General features: G+C 28.4%; 2 protein-coding genes across 2 annotated transcripts; one reads left to right on the top strand and one right to left on the bottom strand.

Moving 5' to 3' along the window:
* Nucleotides 1-8,808: 8,808 nt before the first annotated feature.
* On the top strand, nt 8,809-15,692 carry LOC149893708 (uncharacterized). Its single transcript, XM_090073412.1, has 3 exons — nt 8,809-9,842; nt 10,073-10,799; nt 15,586-15,692. The coding sequence occupies exons 1-3, from the start codon at nt 8,982-8,984 to the stop codon at nt 15,690-15,692; spliced, it is 1,695 nt and encodes a 564-aa protein (XP_089929538.1). The 5' UTR covers nt 8,809-8,981.
* A 3,331-nt stretch (nt 15,693-19,023) lies between these two features.
* Nucleotides 19,024-24,986, bottom strand: LOC149893709 (uncharacterized). Its single transcript, XM_090076904.1, has 8 exons — nt 24,953-24,986; nt 23,315-23,396; nt 22,836-22,967; nt 22,590-22,691; nt 20,669-20,759; nt 20,341-20,415; nt 19,420-19,583; nt 19,024-19,204 (listed from the first exon to the last, which is right to left on the bottom strand). Exons 2-8 carry the CDS (start codon nt 23,354-23,356, stop codon nt 19,115-19,117), a joined length of 696 nt encoding a protein of 231 aa, XP_089933030.1. The 5' UTR covers nt 23,357-23,396; nt 24,953-24,986; the 3' UTR covers nt 19,024-19,114.
* Nucleotides 24,987-26,949: the final 1,963 nt, after the last annotated feature.

Genomic DNA, 26,949 nt, shown 5'->3' on the forward strand with positions numbered 1-26,949 from the left:
TTTAGAATTGTGAAGCGGTTAAAATCACTAACAGACATGAAAAAAGTCGAGCTGAAAAATGAGTTTTAGTACGATAGCTTCGTCAAAATGCCTAACGCTCCTAAAGGAAAAGGATTTTGAAAAAGAATTTTAAAAGCAACTTTTAATTCCAATTATTTTTTGAAACTTTGATGGAAAACGGGAATCAACTGAAACCATCAACTGAAATACATTTTTTATAAATTACAATTTTATTATATTATTATAATATCATTTTACTATATTATAAATAACCATTATTATTTTTGCACATATCTATTCTTTAGAGGTAGACATAGCTTTAACAATGCACAATTTAAATATAGTTCGTAATTGCCTAAATTATTCTTTAAAAAGGTTGTTTTTTTTAAAAAAGAAAACCTTGATTCAGTAACTTATGAAGTTTCTGCCGAAAACTTCGTTTTTCAAGTTCAATTGTTTTACTAGTTCAATTATCACGCCACATTTTTTAGCAGGATTCCTACTTTGCTGTCTTAATTTTTAAATGTCTATGGAATAAACAGAGAAACTCATTGTTTATTAAAAAAACTACATTAAAAAGTTGAGAACGGTTTCGTATTCGATCTTGCAAATATTAAAATTCAGCAAAAGCAGAAGGAGTGTTTTTTTTTGAATTGATGAAACAGTTTTTGATTTGGAAAAGAGAGAATTGGATTAAATGTATAAAAACTCTTTTCATAAAATTTTCATTTGTCTTCATTTTTGAATATTGAAAAGATTGATGTTTTTTGCGAAATATTGGTCAAAATGTATCTATTATATATTTATAATTATGCAATGTGAAAAATTGATTATTAGTTACAAAGTTGTTGGGAATATATTCATGCATAACAACTTATCATATAGTCATTTTTGCATTTTTGAAATTGCCTAATTTATTGCTAATACTGGCAATAAATTAACGCCGAGTGCTCGTTGACATGTTTTGAACATTAGATTCTAATGAGCAAAAGTTTTGATATTGGAATTAAGTTTATCTGATGACCAAAACTACAGTGTTTGTTGAAAAACTTGTTAGTTGTGTATCAGTGTTAGTTGAAAATCATCCTCTACTGATACATAAAAACTAAGCATTAAACCGGCAAGTTAATGGTTATTAACGAAAGAAGTTTTGCATGCTGCTTCTGAAAACATCCTGAAGTTATATTAGCATTTTTTAGCATTTTTTAGAAGTTGCACCTCGTTGAGCAACGGGTATTAATAAAACTTTCTTTTCTTCAGCAATAGCAACCGAATTTCACTTCTTCACTTCAGAATCTTTAAATGGTTTCTCAAACATCAGTTGCTTCTTTTGGGATTAGTCCGGCTGATCATTAGAATGGTTAACAATACAAAGACTGATTCTGAGGAATGTTTCTCCTCCATCAAATCCAATTTTTAAAAAGTATTCTAGTGTAAAAATAAGTCTGGAAAAAAGTTCCTAAAATAGTTCTTCTTGCAGTAAACAACTTGTTGGGAAACCTTTGAAGAACCTTGTTTCAAAGGTTTCCAAACAAACTTCCCTCAAAGGGTTTTACTGGTCAACTTCATATGCTTTAATCTCAATTTTGACAGGGTGTGAGTGGTATAGCAAACCATGTGTAAACATCAGGGATGAAGTGTAAAAACTTTACAAAACTCTGTCACTTTTGTTAACAACACTCCACCCGTAATGTTTGCCTCATACCAATAGTTTAAGCCAATGCCACTTTTTACAATTATCCTTAAAACAGCGCTCTTTATATTAAATGAAAGTAACAAGTAATATAGACAATACATGCATATTGTTATTTCAATCTTAACATTTTATGTCAATTACAGGAATTAAAAATTAAAAAAAATTATGCTAATAAAATAATTTTTTAACTATCGGCAACAAAAACCAAGAGTTTTTCACATTAATGTTTATTGTGAAGCTACGAAATTTAGTTAAAAGCAGCGTCATTTTAATTGGGAAAATGGAGGAATTCGAAGGTGGATTAGAGTACTTCTTATTTATCAAAAATTAAAATGTATAACATTTTTTTTTATTGTTTCAGACTATGATTTTTTTGGATCAACAAAATAAAAAAAAAATAAAACAATAGAAGGGGTGCAAAATCAGACAAATGTCAAAATACCATGTCATTTCAATCAACAGTAGTTTTTTTTACTTTGCTTTTACAGCGGTCTGTTTTCTTTCATTTAATTCTTTGCACTTACGAAGTAACTTAAGAATGTTTGAAATAAAAAAAAAACATTCCTTTTTTTTTTGTCGAATCTGTTTAAGCAATATACATTGTGAAAGAAATCAATCTTAACTTAAAAGTGTTTTAAAACTTTTGTTGCTTTATCGAAACTTTACCTCAATTTTTTTTAAAAGTGCACGGTGTGGAAAAAATCAAGAACAGCGTTTAAAAACTTGGGGAATAACATCAGCTAGAAAATTTTGATCATTTATTAAAGTAAGTTTTTAATGCACTCATGGCGCATTGGTGTTGTTATATTCATTTTTTATTCATACGTGAAGCAATTTAAAGTGAAGAGGTTTAAAGTGACGAGCTGAAGAGATAAATAACTGAAATAAAAGCTCAAGTAGTGCTGCATTATGACATGTCTTTCTGAACGGTTAAAGAAGTCAGCAGTCGCTATTTTAGGGTAGTTGTGATGGTATATATGGCGAAGGATTTTCATGGTTGTATTATCAATAAGCAAAGGTTTTGTCATTCGTAAAATAAACAGCTAAAATTCAAAATAGTTTTCAAGAACACTTTAAAACTTCAAAAACATGCTTTGGGAGTTCGTGGTTTTGTGTTAGAAACAAGTACAGCTGCAATTCAAAACAAAGAACGTCTTTTTGGAATAACTATTAACATTATAAAATTTTTTTTTTACATTATTTCTTTTGAACTAGAATTGATAAAAACTGTTATACGGTTATAAATATTGAGCTTACAAATTACATAAAGAAAATTTATGTGTGATAAGTTATTGCAGACTCAGAATTGCAAAAAAAACTACAAACGGACTTGTTACAACTCTTGCTGATGTATTTTTATTAAAAGAAAATGATGCTTTACCACGGATTGTAGAAGATGCTGCATTGCATGTTATAAAGCATACTTGTAAACATGAATTGTATAAATATCTTCTCTAATACATAAGTTCATAAATGCATAAAGGTTTTTAAATATTAATTTTGTAATTGTGCCCTAAAATTATCTTTATTCATTAGCTAAACAGTGTCATAGATCTTTGCAATTCAATACCTAAGATAGTAAGCGATCTTGGATTTATTGATACAGAGGTTCGTACTGAGGCAAAGGTCTTGAGTGAGAAATTTGTCATTTTGTTCTGCGGATATGCAGCATGCTACAACTTTATGAATTCAAGTGAAATCATTAATAAGAATCCATTATCAGAATCAGGTGAAATTTTATTTTTAAAAAATATATTGTAATATAGAACTCTCATTTAAATTACTCTTGTTAGGGTTGTTGTAGTTATTCTTTTCTTTGTTTTCTACGTTCTTTTATTTATATACTTTTTTTGGCATTAGAATGAGCCATTGCAGAATTAATGAGTTACTTTTGTAAAACATCGCCAAATAAGTCAATGACGCCAAAAATGCATTTGTTGGAAAGTAATTGTGTTGATTTTATAAAAAATTGGGGTTTGGGTCTCGATATTTATGGAGAGCAAGGTTTAGAATAGTATGAACAGCACCTTTTGCCATATAAAAAGAGCACAGTAACTAAAAAGTATTCTTTCTGAATATTACATCAAAAACTCCCCAGAAGCTTTGAAAATCAGAACAACCATTTTATAACAGCAATTAATAATATAATAGAATATTTTATTTTATTACTTCAACATATTTATTTTTATTCTTTACGTTTTAGATTTTGTTCTGTACCTATAACAAAATGGAAGTTTTAGGGAAAAAAGGTATTTTTTTTTTAACGAAAAATATTCTAAAAATATATATAGAAAAAGAAAAGCGGTCCTTCAAAATTTGATAAACTCTTTAAGGTGGTACACCAGGAAGAAAATGACAAAAAAAAATATTTTTTTGATTTTTTTTTTTTTAATTTTATGAAAGATTGACCCTTTAAGTTGACTTTTAAAAAAAACTTTAGACATACTTGTTTAAATATATAGCTTAACTTTGACCTACTTGAGCTCCACTATCATATAAAACTCCCTAGCAACCTCATAGCAACAAGTTTTTAATTTGTTTTGGAAGTGATTTTGGACTTGTTTTTTCAATAGCAATTTTGAGATGAAAGCATAAAGTCATCAAGAAAGAATTGCTCTTGTTTTCCCGGTCTAAACTGCATTGATTGAAGTCACAAACGTTATTAAACAGAGCACAAATATTCTTGTTGCTTATTTGATTTTTTTTTTTGTTAAGATGTCAAGTAAAAAAAATTTATCTAGAAAAGTTAAAATAAAATGGAATCGATTTCATCCTAATAAAAATTATTCTACTGTTCAGCCTTTAATATCTCCATCTTCATCAGTTGTTCCAACTAGTCTCAGTGCTAAGAAACTAGTTACTGAAAATAGTATTGAAAGTTTTTTTTTTGAAACTATTTCGTTTTGATTAATTTTACCATATTAAAAAGTTTGATTTCAAAAACAGTTTGTCAGTGCTGTTATTCTCCTCTTTTAATTGAAGATAAATTAAGTCACACAATGGGTTTTTCTCATTTACTCAATATGAACTGCTCAGCTTGTGGCTGGTCTACGTGTACTTACACTTCACTAAGAGTTTTATCAAAAAATAAACCAAAAAAAAGTAAAAAAAAAAACTTTTGTGATCCATTACAATGATGGTGCAAATGGTGTCTTAAATTTACTAAAGTATTATGGTTTAATCGGCTCAGTAACTTGTAAAAAATCAATTATAGCAAATATTGCTCGTGTTAAACGAATGAATTTAAAATCGAATAATGAAGGAAAAAGTAGGAGAAAATATTTAAGATCAAATAAAATGGTTTACCGTGATGCTGAACAGGATAAGAAAAAAGAATTTTATGTACCTGGTGGTTTTTAGTAGTTTTTAACACTTCAAAATGATCTATTCTTTTTTATTTCTTGTTTTTTTTGCATAAATGTTTTTTTAGGGTTTTTTAAAATTCAAAACATGATAATTTAAGTGCAGTTTATGTTTATGAGCTGAAATTTTCAGTAAATGTTTATTTAATATTGATGCTCCGGTTGACCCATGGGTTTTTCTTGGATTTGGTTAGATAAAAAGTTATTGCTATAAATCTATAGAGGAAGTCAAAAATTTTCAATTTTTTTAGTAAATTCGTGATAAAAAGAGTAATTTTCAAAAAATTTAAAAATGCATGGGTTAAACGGTATATAATAAGTTGTTTTATAACTGTATCGATTTTTAATCCATAATCTTTTCACTAGATAAAGATATTATGTTTTGAAGTACAGCCTTTGTTGTTCTTTTTTCCGCCATTATGCATTTTTAATAATTTTTAAAACTTATCTTTTTAAATAAAAATAATTATAACACTTTATTAAAACAAGTTTTCATCAATAAGATACATTTTATATAATATTTCACAGTTTCATTTTTTCCCTGGTGTACCACCTTAAATACGTTAACTCTTTCTCTTAAAATTTCCAGATTTTTTCAAAAAATTTATTAAAGTTCTTATTTATGAAGAATTACTGACTTCCCTTAAACTTCATACCAAAAAAATAGGCAAAGTTCTAGATCTTATAAAAGTTTGACTAATTCTTTTGTTTAACATTTTTCTCCCTTGAATGCTAGTAATAATAAACACTTATTAAAAAAAAAAATCTTACATGCAATTGTTATAAAAAAATTTATTAAGTTATTAAAGCAAGGCTTTTCAAAGTCTTTTGCGTTTTGTCCGCTATTTAAAAAATCTAACCGAAAAAATTATTGCTTTTGCGCATGCCCACAATAAAGTTTCATTACGATATTGCCGCGTTTCATTTTCTCGTCTTCTAGAATTTCATTCTTTAGTTTTCAAGACTCATTTTCACGTTTTTGAGACTTTCAATTTCCTCCTATTCGGGTGATTTAAGGCCAGTCTGAGAAAATTTCGTTTTTTTTTCGTGTTATTTTTGTTTAAACGCTAGTGACGTGTTTCATCTCGCGGGATTGATCGCATTAAAAATTAGACGTTAAGTATACCGTTATTAAAGGCCGACATTGTTATTATAGAAACAGCCGATAATAGATAAAAATATACATCTATCAAATCTATACATTCATATTTAACAAAAATAGTACTTTATTATTATTGAATATAAATGATTATATTTACCTATTTAAAGCGTAAGTTCTTATTGAACTTGAAGTTCCAAAATATTACATCCTTTTTAAGAATACTGCTCAGAAATCCCTTTACAGGTTCAACCTAGTTTTTCTTAAGGAAAATATTGGACAATTTACTAGATCTTTCTTCGATACGAATGTGAAGAAACTGGCACTAAAAATCTTCATGCTTTTTTTTTTGAGAATGATGGATTTCTTTTAGGCCTTCTAAAGTTTTAGCTTTCACCTAAAAGCACTTATAGAGTTTAGCTATGTTCTTAGGTTTGAATTTAAATGTTCCAAACCTCTTCAACTTTGTACACTTTTTTTGTTTGTTGCGAAATTCGAAATTTGCACGGTAGATATAGAAAAAACGTAGTAAAATACCCCCTAAAAGTCTTTTGACTTTTTAAGGGGTATTTGTCACTCGCCTACAATACAAAAAGGCCAAAGGTCGACCCTGGTGTATATTTTTCCTGATAATTTTATTTTTTCACTTTTCATTACCCCAAGCACATTCTACATCTTAACATTTGACTCTAACAAATCAGGAGATAATAACTTACTTGAGCTTAGGAAATATAAACTTATAGATAAACATAAGGTTTTTAAATATTTTCTTTTTTAAACAAAATACACTTAAAGATTGACTTTTAAACTGCATTAAAATTAGGTTTACTGGCCCTGCCATCAGTCTGATCCACCATGTGCTTTACGTAACCTTGAATGGAGAAGCTGGATGAAAGAATGAAATTTAGCAAAACCCTATTGTGAGATTTAACACAATTGTTTAAAGTAATCAATTATTGGTATAAAGTATTAATTAGTATTTCATATTATATTTCTTACCTTTGCGACGAAACTATCTGCTTAACACTATGATCTCATTCCCATATATTGCATTTTGAAGAAAGCTTGATATTTACTTTTCATTGTCCTATGAGAAAGAAGGCTTAAAAATTGTCAATATTAATCCAGCACCATGTATTTTATACACATTATAATGTAGTTATCATATAATGAAAAAAGAAAATTTAATGGAATTCAAGGAAGAAAATTAAAAAACTTCTCTCTTATATTTGCATAGGTTTCATTTAGACCCACCACCAATTAATACTTCAAAGTTGACTAAAGACAAATAATTGATGAAAAACATTTGCGTTTTGTAACTTTTCCTTGTTCTTTCTAAACTTGTCTGTTTTTTTATTATTGTTAAATTTGCTGAAAAATAAAAATTTCCCAAAACTTGTAGTATTAATTGAAAAATAACCAATTATGTCAGATGTATGAATGCATGTATATATGTATTTATGTACACAGCATGCATGTATGAATTTTTGTATGTATGTATGTATGTATGTATGTATGTATGTATGTATGTATGTATGTATGTATGTATGTATGTATGTATGTATGTATGTATGCATGTATGTACCTCAAACATATGCCAAGTATATTACATAGAAAATGAATCATAAAAATAAGAAAAGATTAAGTGAAACATTAAATTCATTTTCAAGTAAAAACCAAAAACAAAAAGATAAACATAGAAACAAGACAACTCACAGTGGGCCATGGTGTGCCAAAAGTCAAAATTATTTTTTTTCAATTTTTGTATAAAAAACTACTATTCAATGAACGTAACATATTGATTTACATAAAAACATAAGGATTGTTAATCAAAAATTGTGCCTTCACTAAAATTTTTTAATTTTAAGTTGTCACCCTGAACAATATTTTAGGCGGTCAAGCGCTTTTCTTAAAAAGTTTAGAAAAATATTTTTTTTATATGCTTTGCCATTTAATGTTAGGTAATTTATATTACTACGAATTTGAATTGTAGTTTTAATACATATATTGGCTATCAATTGACATTTTTGTTTATCTTCTTGAACGTATCTGACTCATTTTATGATCAATCGAAGATTGTGTGTTTAATTGTTGAAATAATTGCGTTTTTTTTTACTTATACTATGCTTATAATTTTTCGGCCATGTTTGGCCAGGATTTTTATGGCTGATATTCACTGAAAAAAATATATTTAATGAGTTAAAAACAGTTTTGGTTGCAGATACTTGCAGATGTAGACTATGTAACTAAAACATTACACATGATTTTATACCGTGACAACTGTCAATAAAACATTTTTTTTTTATATTACTATATATTATTGATTATACAAAAACCCTATATAAATAGGTTGCGTAGATATTGTTAGAAAATTAATCGCCAACTATATTTAACTTATATAAAATTAGATTATGAAATATATATATATATATATATATATATATATATATATTCTATTTTTAGAATAAATAATAATATAAGAATAAAGTACCATTATATATACAACTGCATTAGATCCAATAATATGTCTATACAAGATCCAACAATTTATGATCAATTAGTTGTCAAGTTAGACTTAGATGATTTTGAAATTATAAGAAACAAATTAATTGCATTCTTAAAGAACTTGAAGTCTCGTTAGAATAATGTTAACCGCAAAGCTGCAGCATTTGAGAAAAAATATGCAAACTGGTTGGATTCTGACTTTATACCTTTTGCATATGTTCCACCTGCTACTCCAACAATTGTTACCACTCCTATTGGTAGGCCTACTTTAAATTTTGATGAGTCCTCTTTGAGATCTAAGTATAGAAAAGTTGCTGAAATGGATCAATACTCAGCTAACCAACTATTATTTGCAACTAAAGTCAAATTTGGGAAAAGTAATGAGCCTAAAAAAGCCAAACTAGCAAAAAAATTGTTAGTGGATACTATATCCCCGTCTTACATGTCTACTGATGAAGCTTTGGCCCTTATTTTAGATTGTAATTTGACAAAGGCATCATATCAACTGATGAAAAACAAAGCTGATGAAAAGGAATGCAATCTCTACCCAGCATATAATAATGTTAGAGTGGCAAAAGATCGATGCTATCCTAAAAACATTAGCGTAACTGACTATTCTGCTAGTGTTCCACTTCAAGATCTACTGGATCACACTACAACAAGGCTTTTAGAGACACAGACTGGTGTTTTAAATGCAAATGAGTGTAATATAGTTACTCTAATATACAAAGCTGGTTTTGATGGCTCAAGTGGGCATAGTATTTATAAACAAATATGTAATAATGATGAGTGTACTAGGAATCTGAAGAGTGAGCAGTCTCTGTTTATTACATGCTTTGTGCCTTTAGAGCTCTCATCTATTGTCAATGATAAAAAGATTATTTTTTGGAGAAATTCTAAACCATCATCTACTTTGTACTGTCGGCCTTTGCGATTTAAATTTGTAGAGGAAACTGCAGATCTTCTTCGTAGTGAGGAATTGACATTAAAAAATGAGATTAAACAGCTTACTAAAACAAGCTATATTCTACTTAATGGTAAGTCTATTGATGTTGACCATAAAATTAAAATTACTATGATTGATGGCAAAGCCCATACTGCATTATCAGATGTAACTGACTCATCACAGTGCTGCTCTCTATGTGGTGTTAGTCCAAAAGAAATGAATGATATTGATAAGGTATATAGAAAATATTTTGTACACAAGTACACCCTAATGTATATATATATATATATGAATATATATATATATATATATATATATATATATATATATATATATATATATATATATATATATATATATATATATATTCATATATATATATATATATATATATATACATTAGGGTGTACTTGTGTACAAAATATATTTTATTAGTTTTAAATGCAGTTTTTTATTTACTACAGGTGTTACTGAAGTTGTACACTCAAAATGGGTTACAATATGGGATTTCAATTCTACATGCATGGATACGAACATTCGAATGCTTAATCCATATTGCTTACAAATTACCAGTCAAGAAATGGTCATCAAGATTACCAGCTGACAAGCAACAAATTGAAATGCAAAAGAAAAAAATTCAACTTGCTTTTCAAGAGAAGATGGGACTGATTGTTGATAGGCCTAAGGCTAGCGGCTCAGGAACATCTAATGATGGCAACACCTCCAGAAGAGCTTTTCAGAATGAACAATTGTTTTCTGAAATCACAGGACTTAATTTCGAACTTATAAAAATGTTCCATGTTGTTTTGACTTGTATTTCATGTGGTTTTGAGCTTGATACAGATTTATTCAGGGAATACTGTACACATACAGCTAGGTTTTACGTGGAATGCTATCCATGGTACTATATGCCGCAGAGCATTCACAAAATGTTAATTCATGCTCCCAGTGTTGTTGATTACATGACATTACCAATTGGGCTCTTAAGTGAAGAAACTATAGAGGCCCGGAATAAAGATTTAAAAAAGTATCGTGAGCATTTTACACGCAAGTGTGACCGTATCAAATGTAATGAAGATTTGTTTAAGCGATTATTTTGTTCTAGTGATCCAGTCATTTCTTCACTAAGAACAATAGTTAGTACTAAGAAGAAGGTTTTGCCAGAGGGTGTCCTGCAAATGTTAAAAAACAGTGTTTAGATATTCTTATTATAGATTTTTACATGCCAAATTTTGGTTTCTTGCTTTGATTATTATTAAAATTAAAATTTATGCATTGCAAATTAAAATTGTCAGTATTCTATAATTAAGATAAATTAAAAAGTTCCCACGTACATTTATTTGGAACACCATAGCATTAAAAATCCTAATTTTTTAATAATTTGCAGTAAATAAGTCAAGAATTTGTATAAAATTGACTGTCACTATAAAAGGCTTGTTGCTATGCGTAATAAGGTATCCATAGCAACCAAACTTGATATCATAATATAAAATGCATACCTCGTATTAGTACTCTTACCAAATTTAGTGTATATGACACAAGTAGGTTAATGCTAAGCTAAAATAGGTATCCATAGCAACCAAATAAAAAAATAACACCTTCATAAGAAGCGCAGACCTTGCACAGGTGCTCGTGGCAAACTTAGTATGTATAGCACTCATAAAAAATCTATAACTACAAAAACTAGGTTGTTGCTATGCAAAAAAATAGGTATCCATAGCAACTAAATAAAAAATAACGCCTTCATAAGAAGCTCAAATCTTACGTTGGTACTTATACCAAATTTGGTGAATGTAGCACTAATATTAAATTAGTTATTAATTTTGTCTCAAAATTGGCCATTCTGGCCCACTGTGCAACTGGTTTAAAATATTTTCAAACTAGAAAATGATTTTTGTTTTGCTTAAAACAGCTGCAAAATATTTGAAAACCTAAAATTTCATGTCAAATAAAATGTAAATTTGATCACATGGTTTCACCCGACAAAAAAAGATCTTAAGTACTTTTATCGACTTTGTTGCTCACAGTGCAGTTAACGATGATTGCTTCTTTTAGTCGTCTTAGGGACGACATCGTAAATTTATAAAAACCGTCGGATTTTTTAGGCCAGTTTAAATCTCTTTGACACAGGTCATTAAGTAATCCTTAAAGATTGGATTTTATTACAACATTTTTGTTGTTTTGGAAGTTTGTCATGTAAAAAGTGGAGTAGGTATACATTATTAAGATAAGTGCAGTAATAAGGCACAAAAAGTCTTTTATTTTTTAAGATCCAAGATTGTTTACTCGTTACTGATATTTTTATTTACTTATCATTATATTTTTTTTTTTTTTACCAACGGCAGAAGAGACTCATTTCTTTTAGTTATTACCTCTTTATTAGCTTTTCAACATTTGTTATTTGATTACAACCTGGTGTTGTCAAGTTAAAATGTAAATTTCATCACATTGATTCACCCGATAAAAAAAACCTTAAATACGCTAATCGACTTTATAGCTGAAAGTTTTGTTAGCGATGTTCGCTCCTTTTAGTCGAGTTAAGGGCAACGCCGGAAGTTTATAAAAAGCGTCAAATTTTCTAATCGTACCACAAATCGCTAGCTGTACAAGTGAATAATAACAATTATCGAAGTGTACTAGACTAGACTAGTAAATATACTAGACTGAACATTACTGGAAAAGTTGTGCATAGAGGTCATTTTGTTTATTTTTAAAGATATTCTTCTTTTTCAGAAGCTACAAAATCCGTCATAACCCATAACTTCGTAAAAAATTAATATTTTAATTTTTAACAACTTTTGCCTGGTAACGTTCATTTTAGCGAATTATTTTCCGAAAAAAGTCTTGCTCAAAAGAAATGTTTAGTGGTGCAATCGAACACTCATAAAAGCGAGACATGCCTTAAATCACCCGAGTGAGGCCGATCTGAGCAACTACGCTGGAAAAAAATCTTTCTGGAGCTTGTGTTACCGAGTTAAGCACGTAATTAACGACAAATTTTAACGCAGTAGTTGTTTGCTTATTTTTTTACACGCGTTTTTGCTAATTTTATCATTTATATTTATTGGCTTTTTTTATTATTTATATTGTTATCATTAGTTTATTTTATTTTTATTTAAAGTTTTTTTTTAACTTAATACTTTAAATAACTTTAGATTACTTCAGATTAATTACTCATCAAAACTATAGGATTTAGGAAACTGCAAGTATTCCTCTTAATTTTATGTTTTTAAAAGATAATGGCAATGGTAATAGCTGTTTTATATGTTATTCATGTGTTACACTTAATATACGATTTAATGAATGCAGAACTAAGGTTTATAATTAACATATATATATATATATATATATATATATATATATATATATATAAATATTTATAACATAGTAATATGCATTAATATATTTACAAACTATAGAATTACTTATATTTAAATGTTTCGGCTTGATTGAAGATATTCCACGTAAGGATTTCACGTAAACCTTTGCTTTTACACTCCCATATAAATTTCGAAAGTTCAGTGGAGTTGCCTTATTTTCATAAAGAAAAGACTTTTTATGTTTGTACTATCTTTGAAAGTTTTCTTAGTAAGCCCAGTATAGAAATACCCCTTTTCTTGCTGATGAGTTTTAACAAATGAGGTTTTTTCTAAGGCATTTTTCATTTAGTAGGTATGAAGTGATTTGTTTGCAATTGCATGATTGACTATTATAGCCAGTAGTATACTTTGTATCTGCGTGGTCTTTTTTATCGAGAATTATTATTTATAAAACAGAATTACAATTTAAAAATACTGATTACAAAAAATTTAGCAATCCGATTAGCAATTAGTAAATTAGCAATAAGTTCAGGAGCTTAGTAAGTAGCAAGATTAATTATTGTAATAATTAGTTATCTTACTATTACTAACCACGGTCACACTGATCTTAGTTGGTTTCATCGCAGATCTTGTTTGGTAGCTTTTCATTCAACGAAACAAATTCAAGTTTTTTTATTGATTTGATGGGTTTTTGTTTTTTGTTTTTTAATGGTTTGAAGTTGCCTGGCTCATTTTATTTTTATTTAGCGTTAAGGTTAAAGTTTCAATTTTAAATTCTCTAAAATGCTGATTTATAAAAGTTTAAAGAGAACTTAAAAAACAAACACTGTTTTGTTTATTAACCAGCTGTTCACATAAAGATCGCAGAAAAGAATATTTATTGTAAGAAAGTTAATTAGTTTATTAATATTATTAATAATATAAATAAATAATTATTAAGTAATTATTATATCTCAGGGAAATTTTTTGTTTAGTTCCGTTAAGTAATGCATCTTAGCATTAAAGGTTAATTTCTGGCTTATTTCATTTTATCCGTTAATTTACTGAAAATCATGCTCTTATATGTGGGTATAATGAGATTTAAAAGATATCACTTGAAGCTACTCTGAACGGTTTTCGAAGAGGTTTGAGTATATGAATATAAGTTCGGAAAATGTTCCTTTTAAACTTCTTTTCATTAAACTTTTTTTTACTTTTTCTGTTTTTGTCACCTTCACTGAAAAAGCAAAAATAAATGCAACTCGTTCACCAAATCTCTTTACACAAGATTTCAACATTGCATCAACAAACAATCTAATATCACGCCACCATATTTTATAACCAACACCGTTATTATTTTTATACATTTCGTGTTTTCAATGACGTCATAATATTTTAACGCATAAAATTTTATGACGTCATTGAAATACGAAAAAGTTTTTCTGCAGCTTTTTGGCGAAGTTTTCAAAAACCATTGAAAAGTAAAGTTCAAAATGCTTTGCATTTTAAAAGTCTTCATTCTTCATTCTACTTAACTTTCTACTATTTCTTATAATCTATTTACTTACATACTAATTTTATTACATACCTATATACTTTACTGTCTATTTTAGCGGATCATAAAAACCCTGTAATTGCTGTTGCTTAGACGATAATTCGTCTGATTTTTTTTTCCTGTGAACTTTGGGAAGTCAGACGAGAAAACTTAGGTTATCTAAAAAAATGAATAATAGCGAAATATAACTACGTTTTTAAGGACGGGGGTAATAAACTTTTAAAAAATTAATTATTAAAAGTCAACTATTTTCAACCAATTATCAACCATTTGCTAAATTTAAACATATGTCAAAGATATTTTGTAAACCTGTATTTTGTACCTTCCAATTTTCAAGTTTTTAAATTAAATTTTGGCGCAAACTTTAATTAACTCCCCAAAACTTTACAATATTTCATTAAGATCAAAGAAAAGCCGCAGGAACATATTTGTTTCGGAAGATAATAAATTGCATTAGCGCAAAAAGCAAAGTTTTCTCGTCTGACTTCCCAAAGTTCACGGGAAAAAAATGTCAGACGAATTATCGTCTAGCTCTTGCTGAGTGTTTCAATGATCCTCTGTAACAGAAATGTAATGAATAATAATTAATAAAATTTCGTCATTTTTTGTAACAGTCGGAAAAAAGTAAACGTCGAAGTTAGCTAACTATGTAATAACTAAATAGATTTGAGACATTAACTAGTGCTCAATCTTCTGAAAAGATATCAGAGAAAGACTTATAACCGGCGTAAAATCATAAGTTACATATTTATAATATGCTCATTTTAAATTTTTTAGCAAACATTTGATAAACCCAGTAAGCCATGCCAACAACCATAGGAAGAAAAATTCTAAAACATTCCGAATTTTCCTATTAAATTACAAATGTATTTTTGTTCGGTAGTTTACTAAATCTCCAAAAACTCAGGTTATACTTAAATTCAACTCAGAAGCGAACAAATGGAATCAGCAAAAATTTGCAATAGTTATTTTCTTATTTTTGTAAAATCTTCATTTAGATTTTCTTCAGATTTTTTTTACCTGTCAATCCTAAAATCCTTCTCCGTTAAGTTGGGATACCAATTAAATAATAATATTAAATTATTATATTAATATAAAATAATAATATATTTCTTAATTTTAGATGGTGTACAAATTGCAGCATCTCTTAAGACATATAGCAAATCTATTCTTCTCATCGTGGATGTTACTGTAAAAAAATCTATTCGTTTGCTGAAGCGTGTTTGCTGAAGTCTTAACAAAGTTTTCCGTCAAAATAAAGCTTATTGATCTAGAAACAAAATTTATAATGAGAAGTGGTTAAAACCATTAACAGACATTATGAAAAAAGTCGAGTTGAAGAATGAGTTTTAGTACGATAGCTTCGGCAAAATGCCTAACGCTCCTAAAGGAAATGGATTTTGAAGAAGAATGTTAAAGACAACTTATAATTCCAATTATTTTTTGAAACTTTGATGGAAAAAGGGAATCAACTCTCACCATCAACTGAAATACATTTTTTATAAATTACAATTTTATTATACTATTATAATATCATTTTATTAAATTATTATAATTAACCATTATTTTTTTTATACATTTCGATTGTTAAGGGGTAGGCATAGATTTAACAATGCATAATTTAAATATAGTTTGTAATTGCCTTAATTATTCTCTAAATGGCTTTTTTTTAAAAAAAAAAAAACCCTTGATTTAGTAGTTTAAGAAGTTTCTGCCAAAAACTTTGTTTTACGAATTTTTACGAATTTACTTTGTTACTGCTTTAAACAAAACTTGAAAGTAAAATGAGAAAACATTGGGAAAAAGTGATTTTTAACTCCAGTTCATTAACCAAGATTAAAAAGAGGAAAAGAGGCATAAGGCATTCAGAAAAGTTTAATATATATATAAAGTTAGAAGATTAATGTTGTACCTGGAATATCCTTTGGTTTGAATAAAGATTGCGAGTGAGTACTACACTTTTCTTTGGTCAAACTGAATCCTTATTTTGAAAGAGTTTAATTACTTCTGGTAAATTTAGTAAACGAAGATTACAGGGGAAGACCCTCGATTGTCCGCTCGTTCTAATTTTGAGAAAATTGGAATTTCGCATTCGAAGATTTCAGTAATTTTTAACGTTAAAAACTCATGAATCTCAATAATCTTGATAGAATTTTTCATTAGAAAAAACAGGTAAGCAACTGGTGGTACCCGACGCAAAAGGACATAAATTCTATAATTGTGCGGTATATGTGTGAGTTGAAGCAGGTAACTTAAAAAAAAAAAGATTTTAAGTTTGATTACATATGATGTGATTCTAAGCTTGTTGAGAGGATTCCATACTATGAGGGGATGTCAAGAGTAGGATTGGCAGCAAATATATATATTTTTTTATTGGTATTACTTAATGTGCTCAATTCCATGTTTATAGAAGTGATAATTTCTTAACAGGAAAAGAAAAAACTGAAATACATAAAGAAGAGATTTTACTCTTTCCTACGGACAACCTCTGGATGGCTCATGCTGGCACATAATACTGATGCTGATGAGACCACAACAGAGATCATATTAATTATAAATAAACTTAAAACGTTTGCAAATTCTTGTTGAGGAAGTTTTTTTATCTACGCCTCTGTGCTTACGAACTCAGTGCGAGTGTCTTTTGCATACGCAAGGTTTTAGCCTGTGGTTGCAGTGAGGTTTGATTTGTATTTTACATTTGATGGTTTTTTGTTTTTTTTGTCAGTGGAATAAAATCTAGAAACTCCGGGAATATTAGAGCCTGACAATGCAAAGTAATTTTCATCATCAACAACTGTAAAAGTTTTGAAAACCATGATTTCTCGACGTAATTTCCGACACTTCCTCGGCATTTGTTCTTCTTGTTTTTTACTGCAATTTGGTGAACGTTGTCGCTTAAAGCATTTTAAACCAAGTTTCTTCAATTTTTTTTTATATACAAGCGTTTAAAGCGTTTAATGCCCCAATTAGACCCCAATCTTCTTTGGCTCATTTCATCACAATTTTTATCAAAAGTTTTCAATTTTAGTCTCTGTTTCTTGTCCAAATAAGCTGCGCGACCTTTTCTTGACTTTTCATAACATGGTAGACCACTTTTGAAACGTATTGTGCGATAAGTTGTTGATTGTGGAAAAAATTTTTTTAAGTTAGGTTCTATCATTCGTCCAAGTATAAAATAGATGTGTCGACTAACATCAGATTAATTTTCCACACAAGAACTTGTTCTGAAAAATGCTACATACATTTAAATTGAGATTAAAACTGTTTACAAATTTTTTAAAAAAGGTACTATGAATTCAAGTTTTAAAGTTTTTCTGACAAACCATTTGTTTCCAAAGCATTCCAACCACTAAAACTTTCTTTACATTTTATTTCAATTGTAGCCTGAAGATCCGACTACACTTTACTCTTTATTCAATTTTTGTGACCTGAAGAACAATTCTCTATACATTTTAATTGAACTGTTGCTAGAAGGGAAAGAAAATCATTTTTTTTGTAGATGACTTAAACAAAACATAGGAACAAAAACTAAACACAGGAACCATTTTATTGAGAACTCTTAACTATATATTTCTACTAAGAATGCATATCAAATTAAAACGTAGTTTTGAAATAAATTGAAAAAGTTCATCAGCTTCAGAACATAACAAAAGAATTTAATTTCTTTATCTTTTGTTAAATAGAAATTTTATGTTTAAACACTTTTCTTTATAGAAAAAGTATTTTTTATTTTTTATTCTAATACAATGTGCGCCTAACCCAACTGAGTATTTTGCAGAGCGTTTGTAGAGTTCAGTGAAGGATTGGGACAAACGTTAGTATGTTGATTCAAATAAAAGTTTCGAGATCAGAGATTTAGTTTCACAATCAATTGTAAGTATAATTCGCTCAATAGTCTTAGTTGTTTTAAGCAAGTTCGCTTTGCTCAGATTCCCAATATTATTTGACAATCTGAACACTGCAAAATGAGGAATTATGAATAGCGCAATCTTGTGGAGCAGCATTTATGCTAAGTTGGAGGTCGGGGCGGAAATAGGCAAGCTCCCTAAAATGCCTATTACCCTAATTTTTGCAAATCATCCTTATACAACAGCAATATCAATATATGAGTTATTGGAGTATATCTTATGCTTCGTAGTTATCAACTTTAAACAACAAAATTATTTAGCACTCCCCTGAAAAACGACATTTCTCCTCCAGTAAAAAAAATTGTTTTTTGGAATGAGAAATTGTTTTTTTTTTATGATAATCCATTTTAAGAGGATGTGTTGCAGGGTATTAGAGCATGGTTTCTATAAACGGTGCTTAGCAGACTTAGTTTCTTGTTTGAACTTTCTTTGAACTTTTGAGAGAACTTTTTATCGGGCTGGGAGTAGCTTTTAGTTAACTTTACTAAAATTTTAATTGTAAAAAAAAAAAAGCATTTAACACTGAAGTAAAAACATTTGCATCAATCTTTTTTTTTTTTTTTTGTATTTAACAAGTTAAACTTCTTGTTATAAAAATTTGATGATCAAAGCAAGTTTTTAATCATTCGATGGGTTTAGAGCAATGTTGTATATAAAGAGATTTTTAATATTGCAAAATGTTTACAGACAACAAGTGCATTTATTACAGAGTGAAAGCAATAGAAGACCGTTTATTTTAAGTCGTCACTTTTCTTTCGCGTTCATTACAGGAAAGTTCGGTGAATTACATAAACCCTCCACTTGAACCATAACGCAGGTCGATAGATTGCTCGGCTGAAAAAAACAAAAACATCAATTTAAAATTCAAAATAAAAACTTTCTACGTACTATTTAAATTTGTTCCTCTACCGCTTCTTATTTATATGTTCGAAGAAACTCAAGTGAGCAGTTGTCGTTGCAATGTTTTAACCCTTTTCAAAACGCGAGCCAAATAAACTCAAAATCAAATAATGCATACAAAAAACTCTCAAGAAGAAAATATCACATACCAGTCTGCTATGTTTTTGAATGGAGCAAGTTTTCTGAGAACTGTTTTCTTTTGTATGATCTAACAGCAAGCGAATTGATGGTATGCAAGACCAACTTTGACCAAGTGCCGGTTGGTATTGACTATTTATACAATCTTGCTTGTAATTCATGACAGAGTTGTTTACTAGAGAAAAGTTAATATGAAAGTGTATAGCAAAAAATTAAATACACACACATACAAAACAACTATACGTCATTCTGCCGCATGGAATCATGGTATTAGAATAATATAAGGAAACTTAATAACAAAATAATTTTAAAAACAAAATAATTTTAAACAAAAACTTAAAAACAAAATAAATTTAACAACTTAAGAGCATTTTAACTGGTAAAAATTTACATTATATATATGAAAAAAAATGAAAAGAGAAATATATGCAAACTTTAGAGAATAAAATTAAACGTTTAAAGTATACTACTTAATATACTAAATATACTACTTAAGAATTTAAAGGGCTTCAGATCATCAAAAAAATGGTGCATGGACCTTAATTGAAATTTTTAAATAGCTTATTAAAAAAAACATCATTTAAATTTTGTTCAGCTTTACATACAGCTTTCATTGTTGAATATGGAAACTGAAATAATAATCTTTGGCTAACCAAAAGTGTTCACAAAGGAACAGAACTGATCTCTATAATCTAGAAAGAATCCTAACTCATGAAGAGTCAAACAATATATGAATTAATAATATTTAGATATCATAATATATTTACTGAACAAAATTAAGGTCTAAGTGAAATTCTGATGACTTAGTAGTCATTAAATTTAAAGCTTTTGTGATGCTAATTAAGTATAAATACCAAAGTATTTATATGAACTGATGCCAAACAATTATAAAAAACTAACAAAATGATTATAATTATAAATTTCAAACTTACTCACAAGTACAGCAATCCCAAACTCATGTGATATTTGTTTTAACAACAAACCAATCTTTGACATAATTGCATGACCTATAAATGACCATTAAAACAAACTTGTGTTAAAAAAAAACCTTAAAAAAATTAATAATGCATTTAAATAGTGGCAATAAAATTGTGCAAAAATTAGTTATGATTAAGATTTATTACTAGAAAAATAAAAACAACTCTTATTTTAAAATTTCGCTTTTTTCTTACTTTTTAAAAAGGTATATAAAAAATTTTAAATACTAGAGTTATTAAATTGTAGACATATTTCGAGACATAAAAAGAGTTTCAAAAATACCTTTAAATTGCTGCCCTCCAAGGATTGGAGTGATAAGAGATGCAATTGAGTCAATAATGATCAGTTTCAATTGGATATAGAAAGAATCATACTAAAAAAAGCAGATGATGACACAAATATTTCATATGTAAGGCAAATAAATCTAAGTTTCCTCTTTTCTTGTCACCAAAATTATTAGTACATCATTTTACTACACTTTTCACAATTTTATCAAAAATCACAAATAAAACAAGATTCATTACAAACTTAAACTGGTGGTGCACAACCTGTTGCCTATGGGCAAAATGTGCCCTGCCAAGCTTTTTCGATTAGGCTGGGAGACATTTATCAACAGTAAAGCACTTTTTAGTAAATCAAAAAGTTGTTGGTAAAACAAGATGATTTTTAAAATGTATTATTTTGATTCACAGTAAAGTTAGAACTTTACCAGCTTGCAGTTTTTAGTTCTGCATTTTACTGAAAGTCGAAAAACACTAGATAAGGAGGCATTTAGAATGTGAGAATTTAAAATTTGCATGAGCTTTTTCCAAATTTAAATGTAAAATATTTGATGTAAAAAGACTGTTTCAAGACAATTGGGAAGAATACTTTGTTGTTGAAAATAAATTTAATTTGGCAACATGTGTGATTTGATATGAAAATGTTATATTAAAAAAAATTGTATACTGTTTGTCATTGTTAAAGACAAATCACTTAATGACACTTTTCCTAATCAGCCTTTACTCAGATGTGAAAAGTTAAATTTCTTAAAAATGCCAAAACAAATAAAAGGTTATCTCATTGGCAATTTTACAAGAAACAGCAATGAAAGAACATTATATGAAATTTGTTATATCCTTGGTAAACATATAAAGCCATTTACTGATGCAGAGTTGGTGGAGGAATATTTCCTCAGTGCTTTAAATGTTATAAAATCAATATCACAAATAAAAAACATCCAGCTCTCCGATTCTACCTGTGTTAGATGTATTGAATTCTTTTCAGAACATCTATCTTTGTAGATGTACTGAAAAGAATTCTGTTAAAGAGAATTCTATATATTGCTTTTCAGAAAGTAAATGACATTAAAATATTGCTTTGTGTATGATGGGCTTCATTTCTCTATTAAAAAAGAAATAGAATTTTTAAAAGCTCTCATCATTTCAGCGAATCACTTGTTAAGAAATCTTAGCAGCATGTATATCAATTGCTGTAATATATAATGTAATGAAAACTGTTATAAGTATAGTTAACTATATCTAAGCATGAGAACTGAATCATAGCCAATTAAAAAGTCTTTTAGAAGACATAGCTATAGTGATGCTCTTTTATATACATCAGTGCAACATTTAAACAGAGAAAAAGTGCCATAATGATTATTTTTTTAGGCATGTAATTGTTTTTTTTTTTACAACAAAACAATAACAACTATAATGAGCTTGAAAATGATGGATGGTGGAGTCTTAGTTATTCTAAGCAGCATAACCAAAACATTTATGAGCTCAGTGAAAATAAAATTATTCGACAGAAGGCAATTACAGTATTTGCTTTTGAAGAATAACTAAACACGTATTATAAACATTGGAAGCTGGAAATTATTTTTAATGAAAAAAGAAAGGGAAAAGAGCAAATTGAGTTTTGGAAATTAGTTTCTGAAATATACAAGACTGTCAAAATGTTTACTCAACTTCTCCTAATATTGTTTATATAGAAAATTTCAATTCTGAACCATCATAAGTTTTTATTATAAATGTGTAACTTCCAGCCCCATCCAATGGGGCTGGAAGTTACACATTTATAATAAGTTACACATTTATCCAATAAGTTACACATTTATCCTGGAAGTTGAGACCGATGAGACTTTGTTTTGAATGCAACCCAAGCAACAAAAAAATGACTTTATTTTTATTTTTACTGACTTTAACACAAAAAAAGCATTTACCTCTTGCTCTAACTTATGTTTTATACTTTTTAACTGATCAATTAATTCACAAGCAAAAACTACTGGTATGCAGTGCACATTTGAAAGTAGAAGCCTGGTTGCCTGAAAGGTTCGTTAATAAATATTCAATTTATAAAATTTAAAGTTTAAAGATATATATATCAAATTATAGATAATATCTGAATATTTAAAAACATTTTTCATGACTCAAAAAAGAAAATACTTTTAGAAAAATCATTAAGTAACCTGTTTACTCAGTAAATTTGATCTCAAACTCAAAATTTGCAGCAGTCTTTCAGCAACAAATGAGGATGTTGAGTCAAAGTATACAACATTTTGCTGGTTTTCAATTGTTGCAGCTGTCAATGTAAGCGCAAACTGTAAGAATTAAGTTGATAATTTTTTATATAAATTCTTTGCTAAAGACTTGAATTCAGTCTTTCAACTTAATATAAGAAGGGATGTTTACTTTTTATCAATCACTCATTGAAACTTTTAGCTATATTTGTTAAAGTAAATAATGAGGTTAAGAGTTCTAATGAGAAAACTAAAAAAATAAAAATAACACATAGATATTTAGATAACAATTGCCTCAGATCTATAGATTAGCAAACTTTATTGTGTTGAAAAAGGTGGAAAAAAATGTTATTGATAGTTGAGATTTCCATGTTGCAGAAAATATATTTAAAAGTTTCAGAACAAGGAGAAAAACTCAAACAATATACTTGAGTTTTTCCAACTGCAGGAGGTCCAAACAGCTCTATCATTTCTCCAGTAAATATTCCGCCATCTAATAAACTGTCCAAACTAAATTTAAAATCCATTATTTAAAGGAGAAAAAAAATAAAAAGAAAAAAGAAAACTATTCATAACTATTTAATATTTAAACTAGATTTCTAAAAACTAGAATACTTGCCTTTTACAACCTGAAATAAAAATAAAAGCAAAATTTAATAAGTAGAAAACTTATCCATTTTAAAACAAATATTTTTAAATGCAAATATAAATATGGATCAATTTATATCAAATCGAGCAAATTTGTACAAGGTTCCACATGGATCTTTTTCAGGGTCAAATAAAATTTTTTAAAGTAGAGTACGTCATAAAACCACTTGGGGATAAGAAAACCTTGAACAGCCAAATAGATGATGTCATTATTGAGAAACAACTAAAATATGGACTTTGGAAGAGATGTATTCCTTTAAGCAAGAACTCATTCATTCACAAAAAAATAATATTTTGGATACTCTGTAAACATTTTTAGAAGAGCAAAAAATTGAAAATCTGACTTTTTTAAGGCAGTTGATTTTTTTATTTTTTTGCTAATTAGAAAATTTGTGTGATTTCAATGAACTCATTTTTAAAAACGAGATTTTAAAGTGCTACCAATTAAATTGAATGATGATAAGCTCATGCTGGACAGCCATTTTAATTGAGTTTCTGATTCAGATAAGAGTTATTTATACAAAAGTTTTAAACCATCAAAAATTGTCCTGTCAAGATATTTAAAAATTGTCTCTGATACAAAAGACCCATTATTGCAGCAAGTTTTATTAAAATTCAAAATAGTCCATAGATAATTGGCAGGGAATGACCCACATACAAATATATTTATATAAATTTTAAAATACTTTAAAATACTTAAAATATTTTAAAATATTTTTGAAAAGATGTAAATACTAAATTGAATTAACTCTATTTTAAAAACCTGTTTGCAAAACATGTGTATGCTGAATTATATTATCATAGAGTTCGGTTCCTTGCATTGGATATTTCAACCACTCATTGAGTAAAGTGTTGTTACAGCTATATGCCTAACAAGATTAAATATGTCAAAAGGAAGATACATCAATATCATCATTAACACCATTACCATCACCTTCAAATTAACAGCATAAACAGAAATTTATAAATAATAAATAAACTTTAACTGAACTTATTTTTCAGGATTGCATCTATAATATATGCATCAATTTTCAATCTTAATATGCATATATTGTATGCATATATTACTTTTGTTTAAGAACAATAGGTTTTTTAAAAAAATAGAATATTGTAAAGTAATATTTTGGTTTACCACCCTTTTTCAGATAAATATGATCGAAAATGATTACAACATGTCCAACATAAAAGTTTTAAAAACCTTTTACAATGATTATTTTAGCAAGTAATCATTCAATTAAGTTAAGTTATCAGCTATTTATCAAACACAGTTATAAACTGATGTTAGACTTACCATTTTTTTGACAAACTGTTATTTGATTTTTGTTCTCATTGTCAAATTTAAAGAGATTTCTGAAATTTAATGAATTTGGAAAATAAAAATCAGTAAAAATAAAAAACTATCGAAATTTCCGACTTACATGGAACCTCTTGGAGATTTTCTTACGGTGCACAGTGGAGTATTTATACGAAAAAGTTGATCAAAAGTCAATTTTCAAAATTTTGTCAAAATCTGTTTTTATTGGTGCATTGGTAAAGCTTAATAAAGGTTACATTCCTAAATGGTCATTTCGGTTACCCATCTTCCTCCCACCTTATTGGGGCAGCTTTAAAAGTCGAGTTATTGTGGTAATGAATTCAATTGTTTTTCAACGTTCCTGTTGACGAGCATTATTACAAATCGTTTTTTGAGTTTGTGGTTAGTGACAAATTTTAAAAATCATAATGGATATTGAAAAAGAAGGTAAGCTCAATTTTTTTGTATATTTATTTTCTCTATTTTATATGTTACTGTCACATTTCTCATCAATTATATTTGATGTAAAAAATTTAACGTTTTTTTTATATACACGATATTAAAAAGTGTTTTTGAATATCAGTTAAGCCTTATTAAGCTACGAGCTTGTGCTTCACGTAAACCTTAGATATTCTATTTATCATTTTAAAAAAAAAAAGTTGCACATGTACGCTCCCTAAGATTTTTTTAAATTTTTCAGTCAATAAGGCAAATACATTTTTTTTGTGATTAAAACTTTTTTTTAATTTAATTCATATTTTTATTGTAGAATCTCAAGCTATCACATTAAAGATGACTAGACAATCACTTTATTAAGTCTTGGAGCAAAGTTCCGAGGAAAAAATTGACGACAAATTCGTGTTTTTATTAGAACACTTTAAAAACATAACTAAATGCCCTGCAAATGAAGAAAATGCACTAAAAACCATTTTTTCACCTTTTAAGTTCCAATTTAAACAAAAATGGGAAAACGCTAGCCGTATAAGAGAGCGTTTTTTAAAAAATAACAAACAATGGCTTAATACCGCCATAGCTCTACCAACTTGGACGGTAGCAAAACCCGGCCGACCGTCAAAAGAATTTTGTGAATCGAGTTCACCAACGAGAAGGCGAAAAACAAGGGTTTTAAGGGAACATATACCTTGTGAGCAGTTGATGTATGCTGCTCAAATGAGTCAACGTGCTGCAGGGAATAGCGGCGCGTCTAACGTTATAAAGGAAATTTTATTTATACAAACAAAAGCCAAACAATATAGAAAAAGTGACACAACTACTGAAGATATCATTAAAAAGCACACACCATCAGAAGCGTTGTCAATTTTTGTGGAAGCTGATATGACTAAAAAACAATATGAAATTATTCATGCAGCTAACAAGAATATCTATCCATGTTATTCACTTATAAAAAAAGCCAAAGAGGAAAGTTATCCACCAGAAGAATCGATAACAGTTACAGAAACTTGTTCAGAAATTAAATTACAAGATCTTCTGGATCACACGTCTAGGCGATTATGTTGTTATATGAATGAAATTATTGAAAATTTAAATGAAAAAGAAAGAAATAATTTAGAATTGATTTCGAAATGGGGTTGTGATGGCTTGCAACAACAAACGTTTAAACAAAAATTTCAAAACAGCGATGATAGCGGCGCTAACATATTTCAAAGTTCTTTTGTGCCCCTACGGCTCATATGCCATATTGGTAACCAAAAGAAGGTGCTTTGGCAAAACCCAGCACCATCATCTACAAGGTATTGCCGACCAATAAGAATCCGTTTTATTCGGGAGAGCAAAGACGTAACGAATGATGAAATCGAATACATAGAGAACCAAATAAAAGGCTTGAGAAAAAGTGAAATAATAAACGCTTTTGGTGGTAATTTGCAAATAAAGCATGTATTTCTTTCTACTATGATTGATGGAAAAGTTTGCAATGCTGCTACAAATACGACATCAACAATGAGATGCTATATATGTGGGCAAGCTTCAAAAGATTTTAATGACTTGAATAAAAAAACGACAGAAAGCCGTGAAACACTGAAATTTGGGCTATCAATACTGCACGCAAGAATCAGATTTTTTGAATCCTTGCTGCATATGTCGTATAAAATACCAATAAAA

This window comes from Hydra viridissima, unplaced genomic scaffold, assembly GCF_058129835.1.
Source record: "Hydra viridissima isolate aposymbiotic clone 2 unplaced genomic scaffold, HvirCarnegie_v1 scaffold_1, whole genome shotgun sequence".
Taxonomy (NCBI): domain Eukaryota; kingdom Metazoa; phylum Cnidaria; class Hydrozoa; order Anthoathecata; family Hydridae; genus Hydra; species Hydra viridissima.

Coding starts and splice junctions, on each gene's coding strand:
- LOC149893709 (XM_090076904.1), bottom strand. CDS start 23,356: ATGATAGAGCTGTTTGGACCTCCTGCAGTTGGAAAAACTCAA. Junction 22,968..23,314: donor CTGCAGTTGGAAAAACTCAA/GTATATTGTTTG, acceptor TAATTCTTACAG/TTTGCGCTTACATTGACAGC. Junction 20,416..20,668: donor TGGAGGGCAGCAATTTAAAG/GTATTTTTGAAA, acceptor GGTCATTTATAG/GTCATGCAATTATGTCAAAG.
- LOC149893708 (XM_090073412.1), top strand. CDS start 8,982: ATGGATCAATACTCAGCTAACCAACTATTATTTGCAACTAAAGTCAAA. Junction 9,843..10,072: donor AAATGAATGATATTGATAAG/GTATATAGAAAA, acceptor TATTTACTACAG/GTGTTACTGAAGTTGTACAC. Junction 10,800..15,585: donor CCTGCAAATGTTAAAAAACA/GTGTTTAGATAT, acceptor TCTTAATTTTAG/ATGGTGTACAAATTGCAGCA.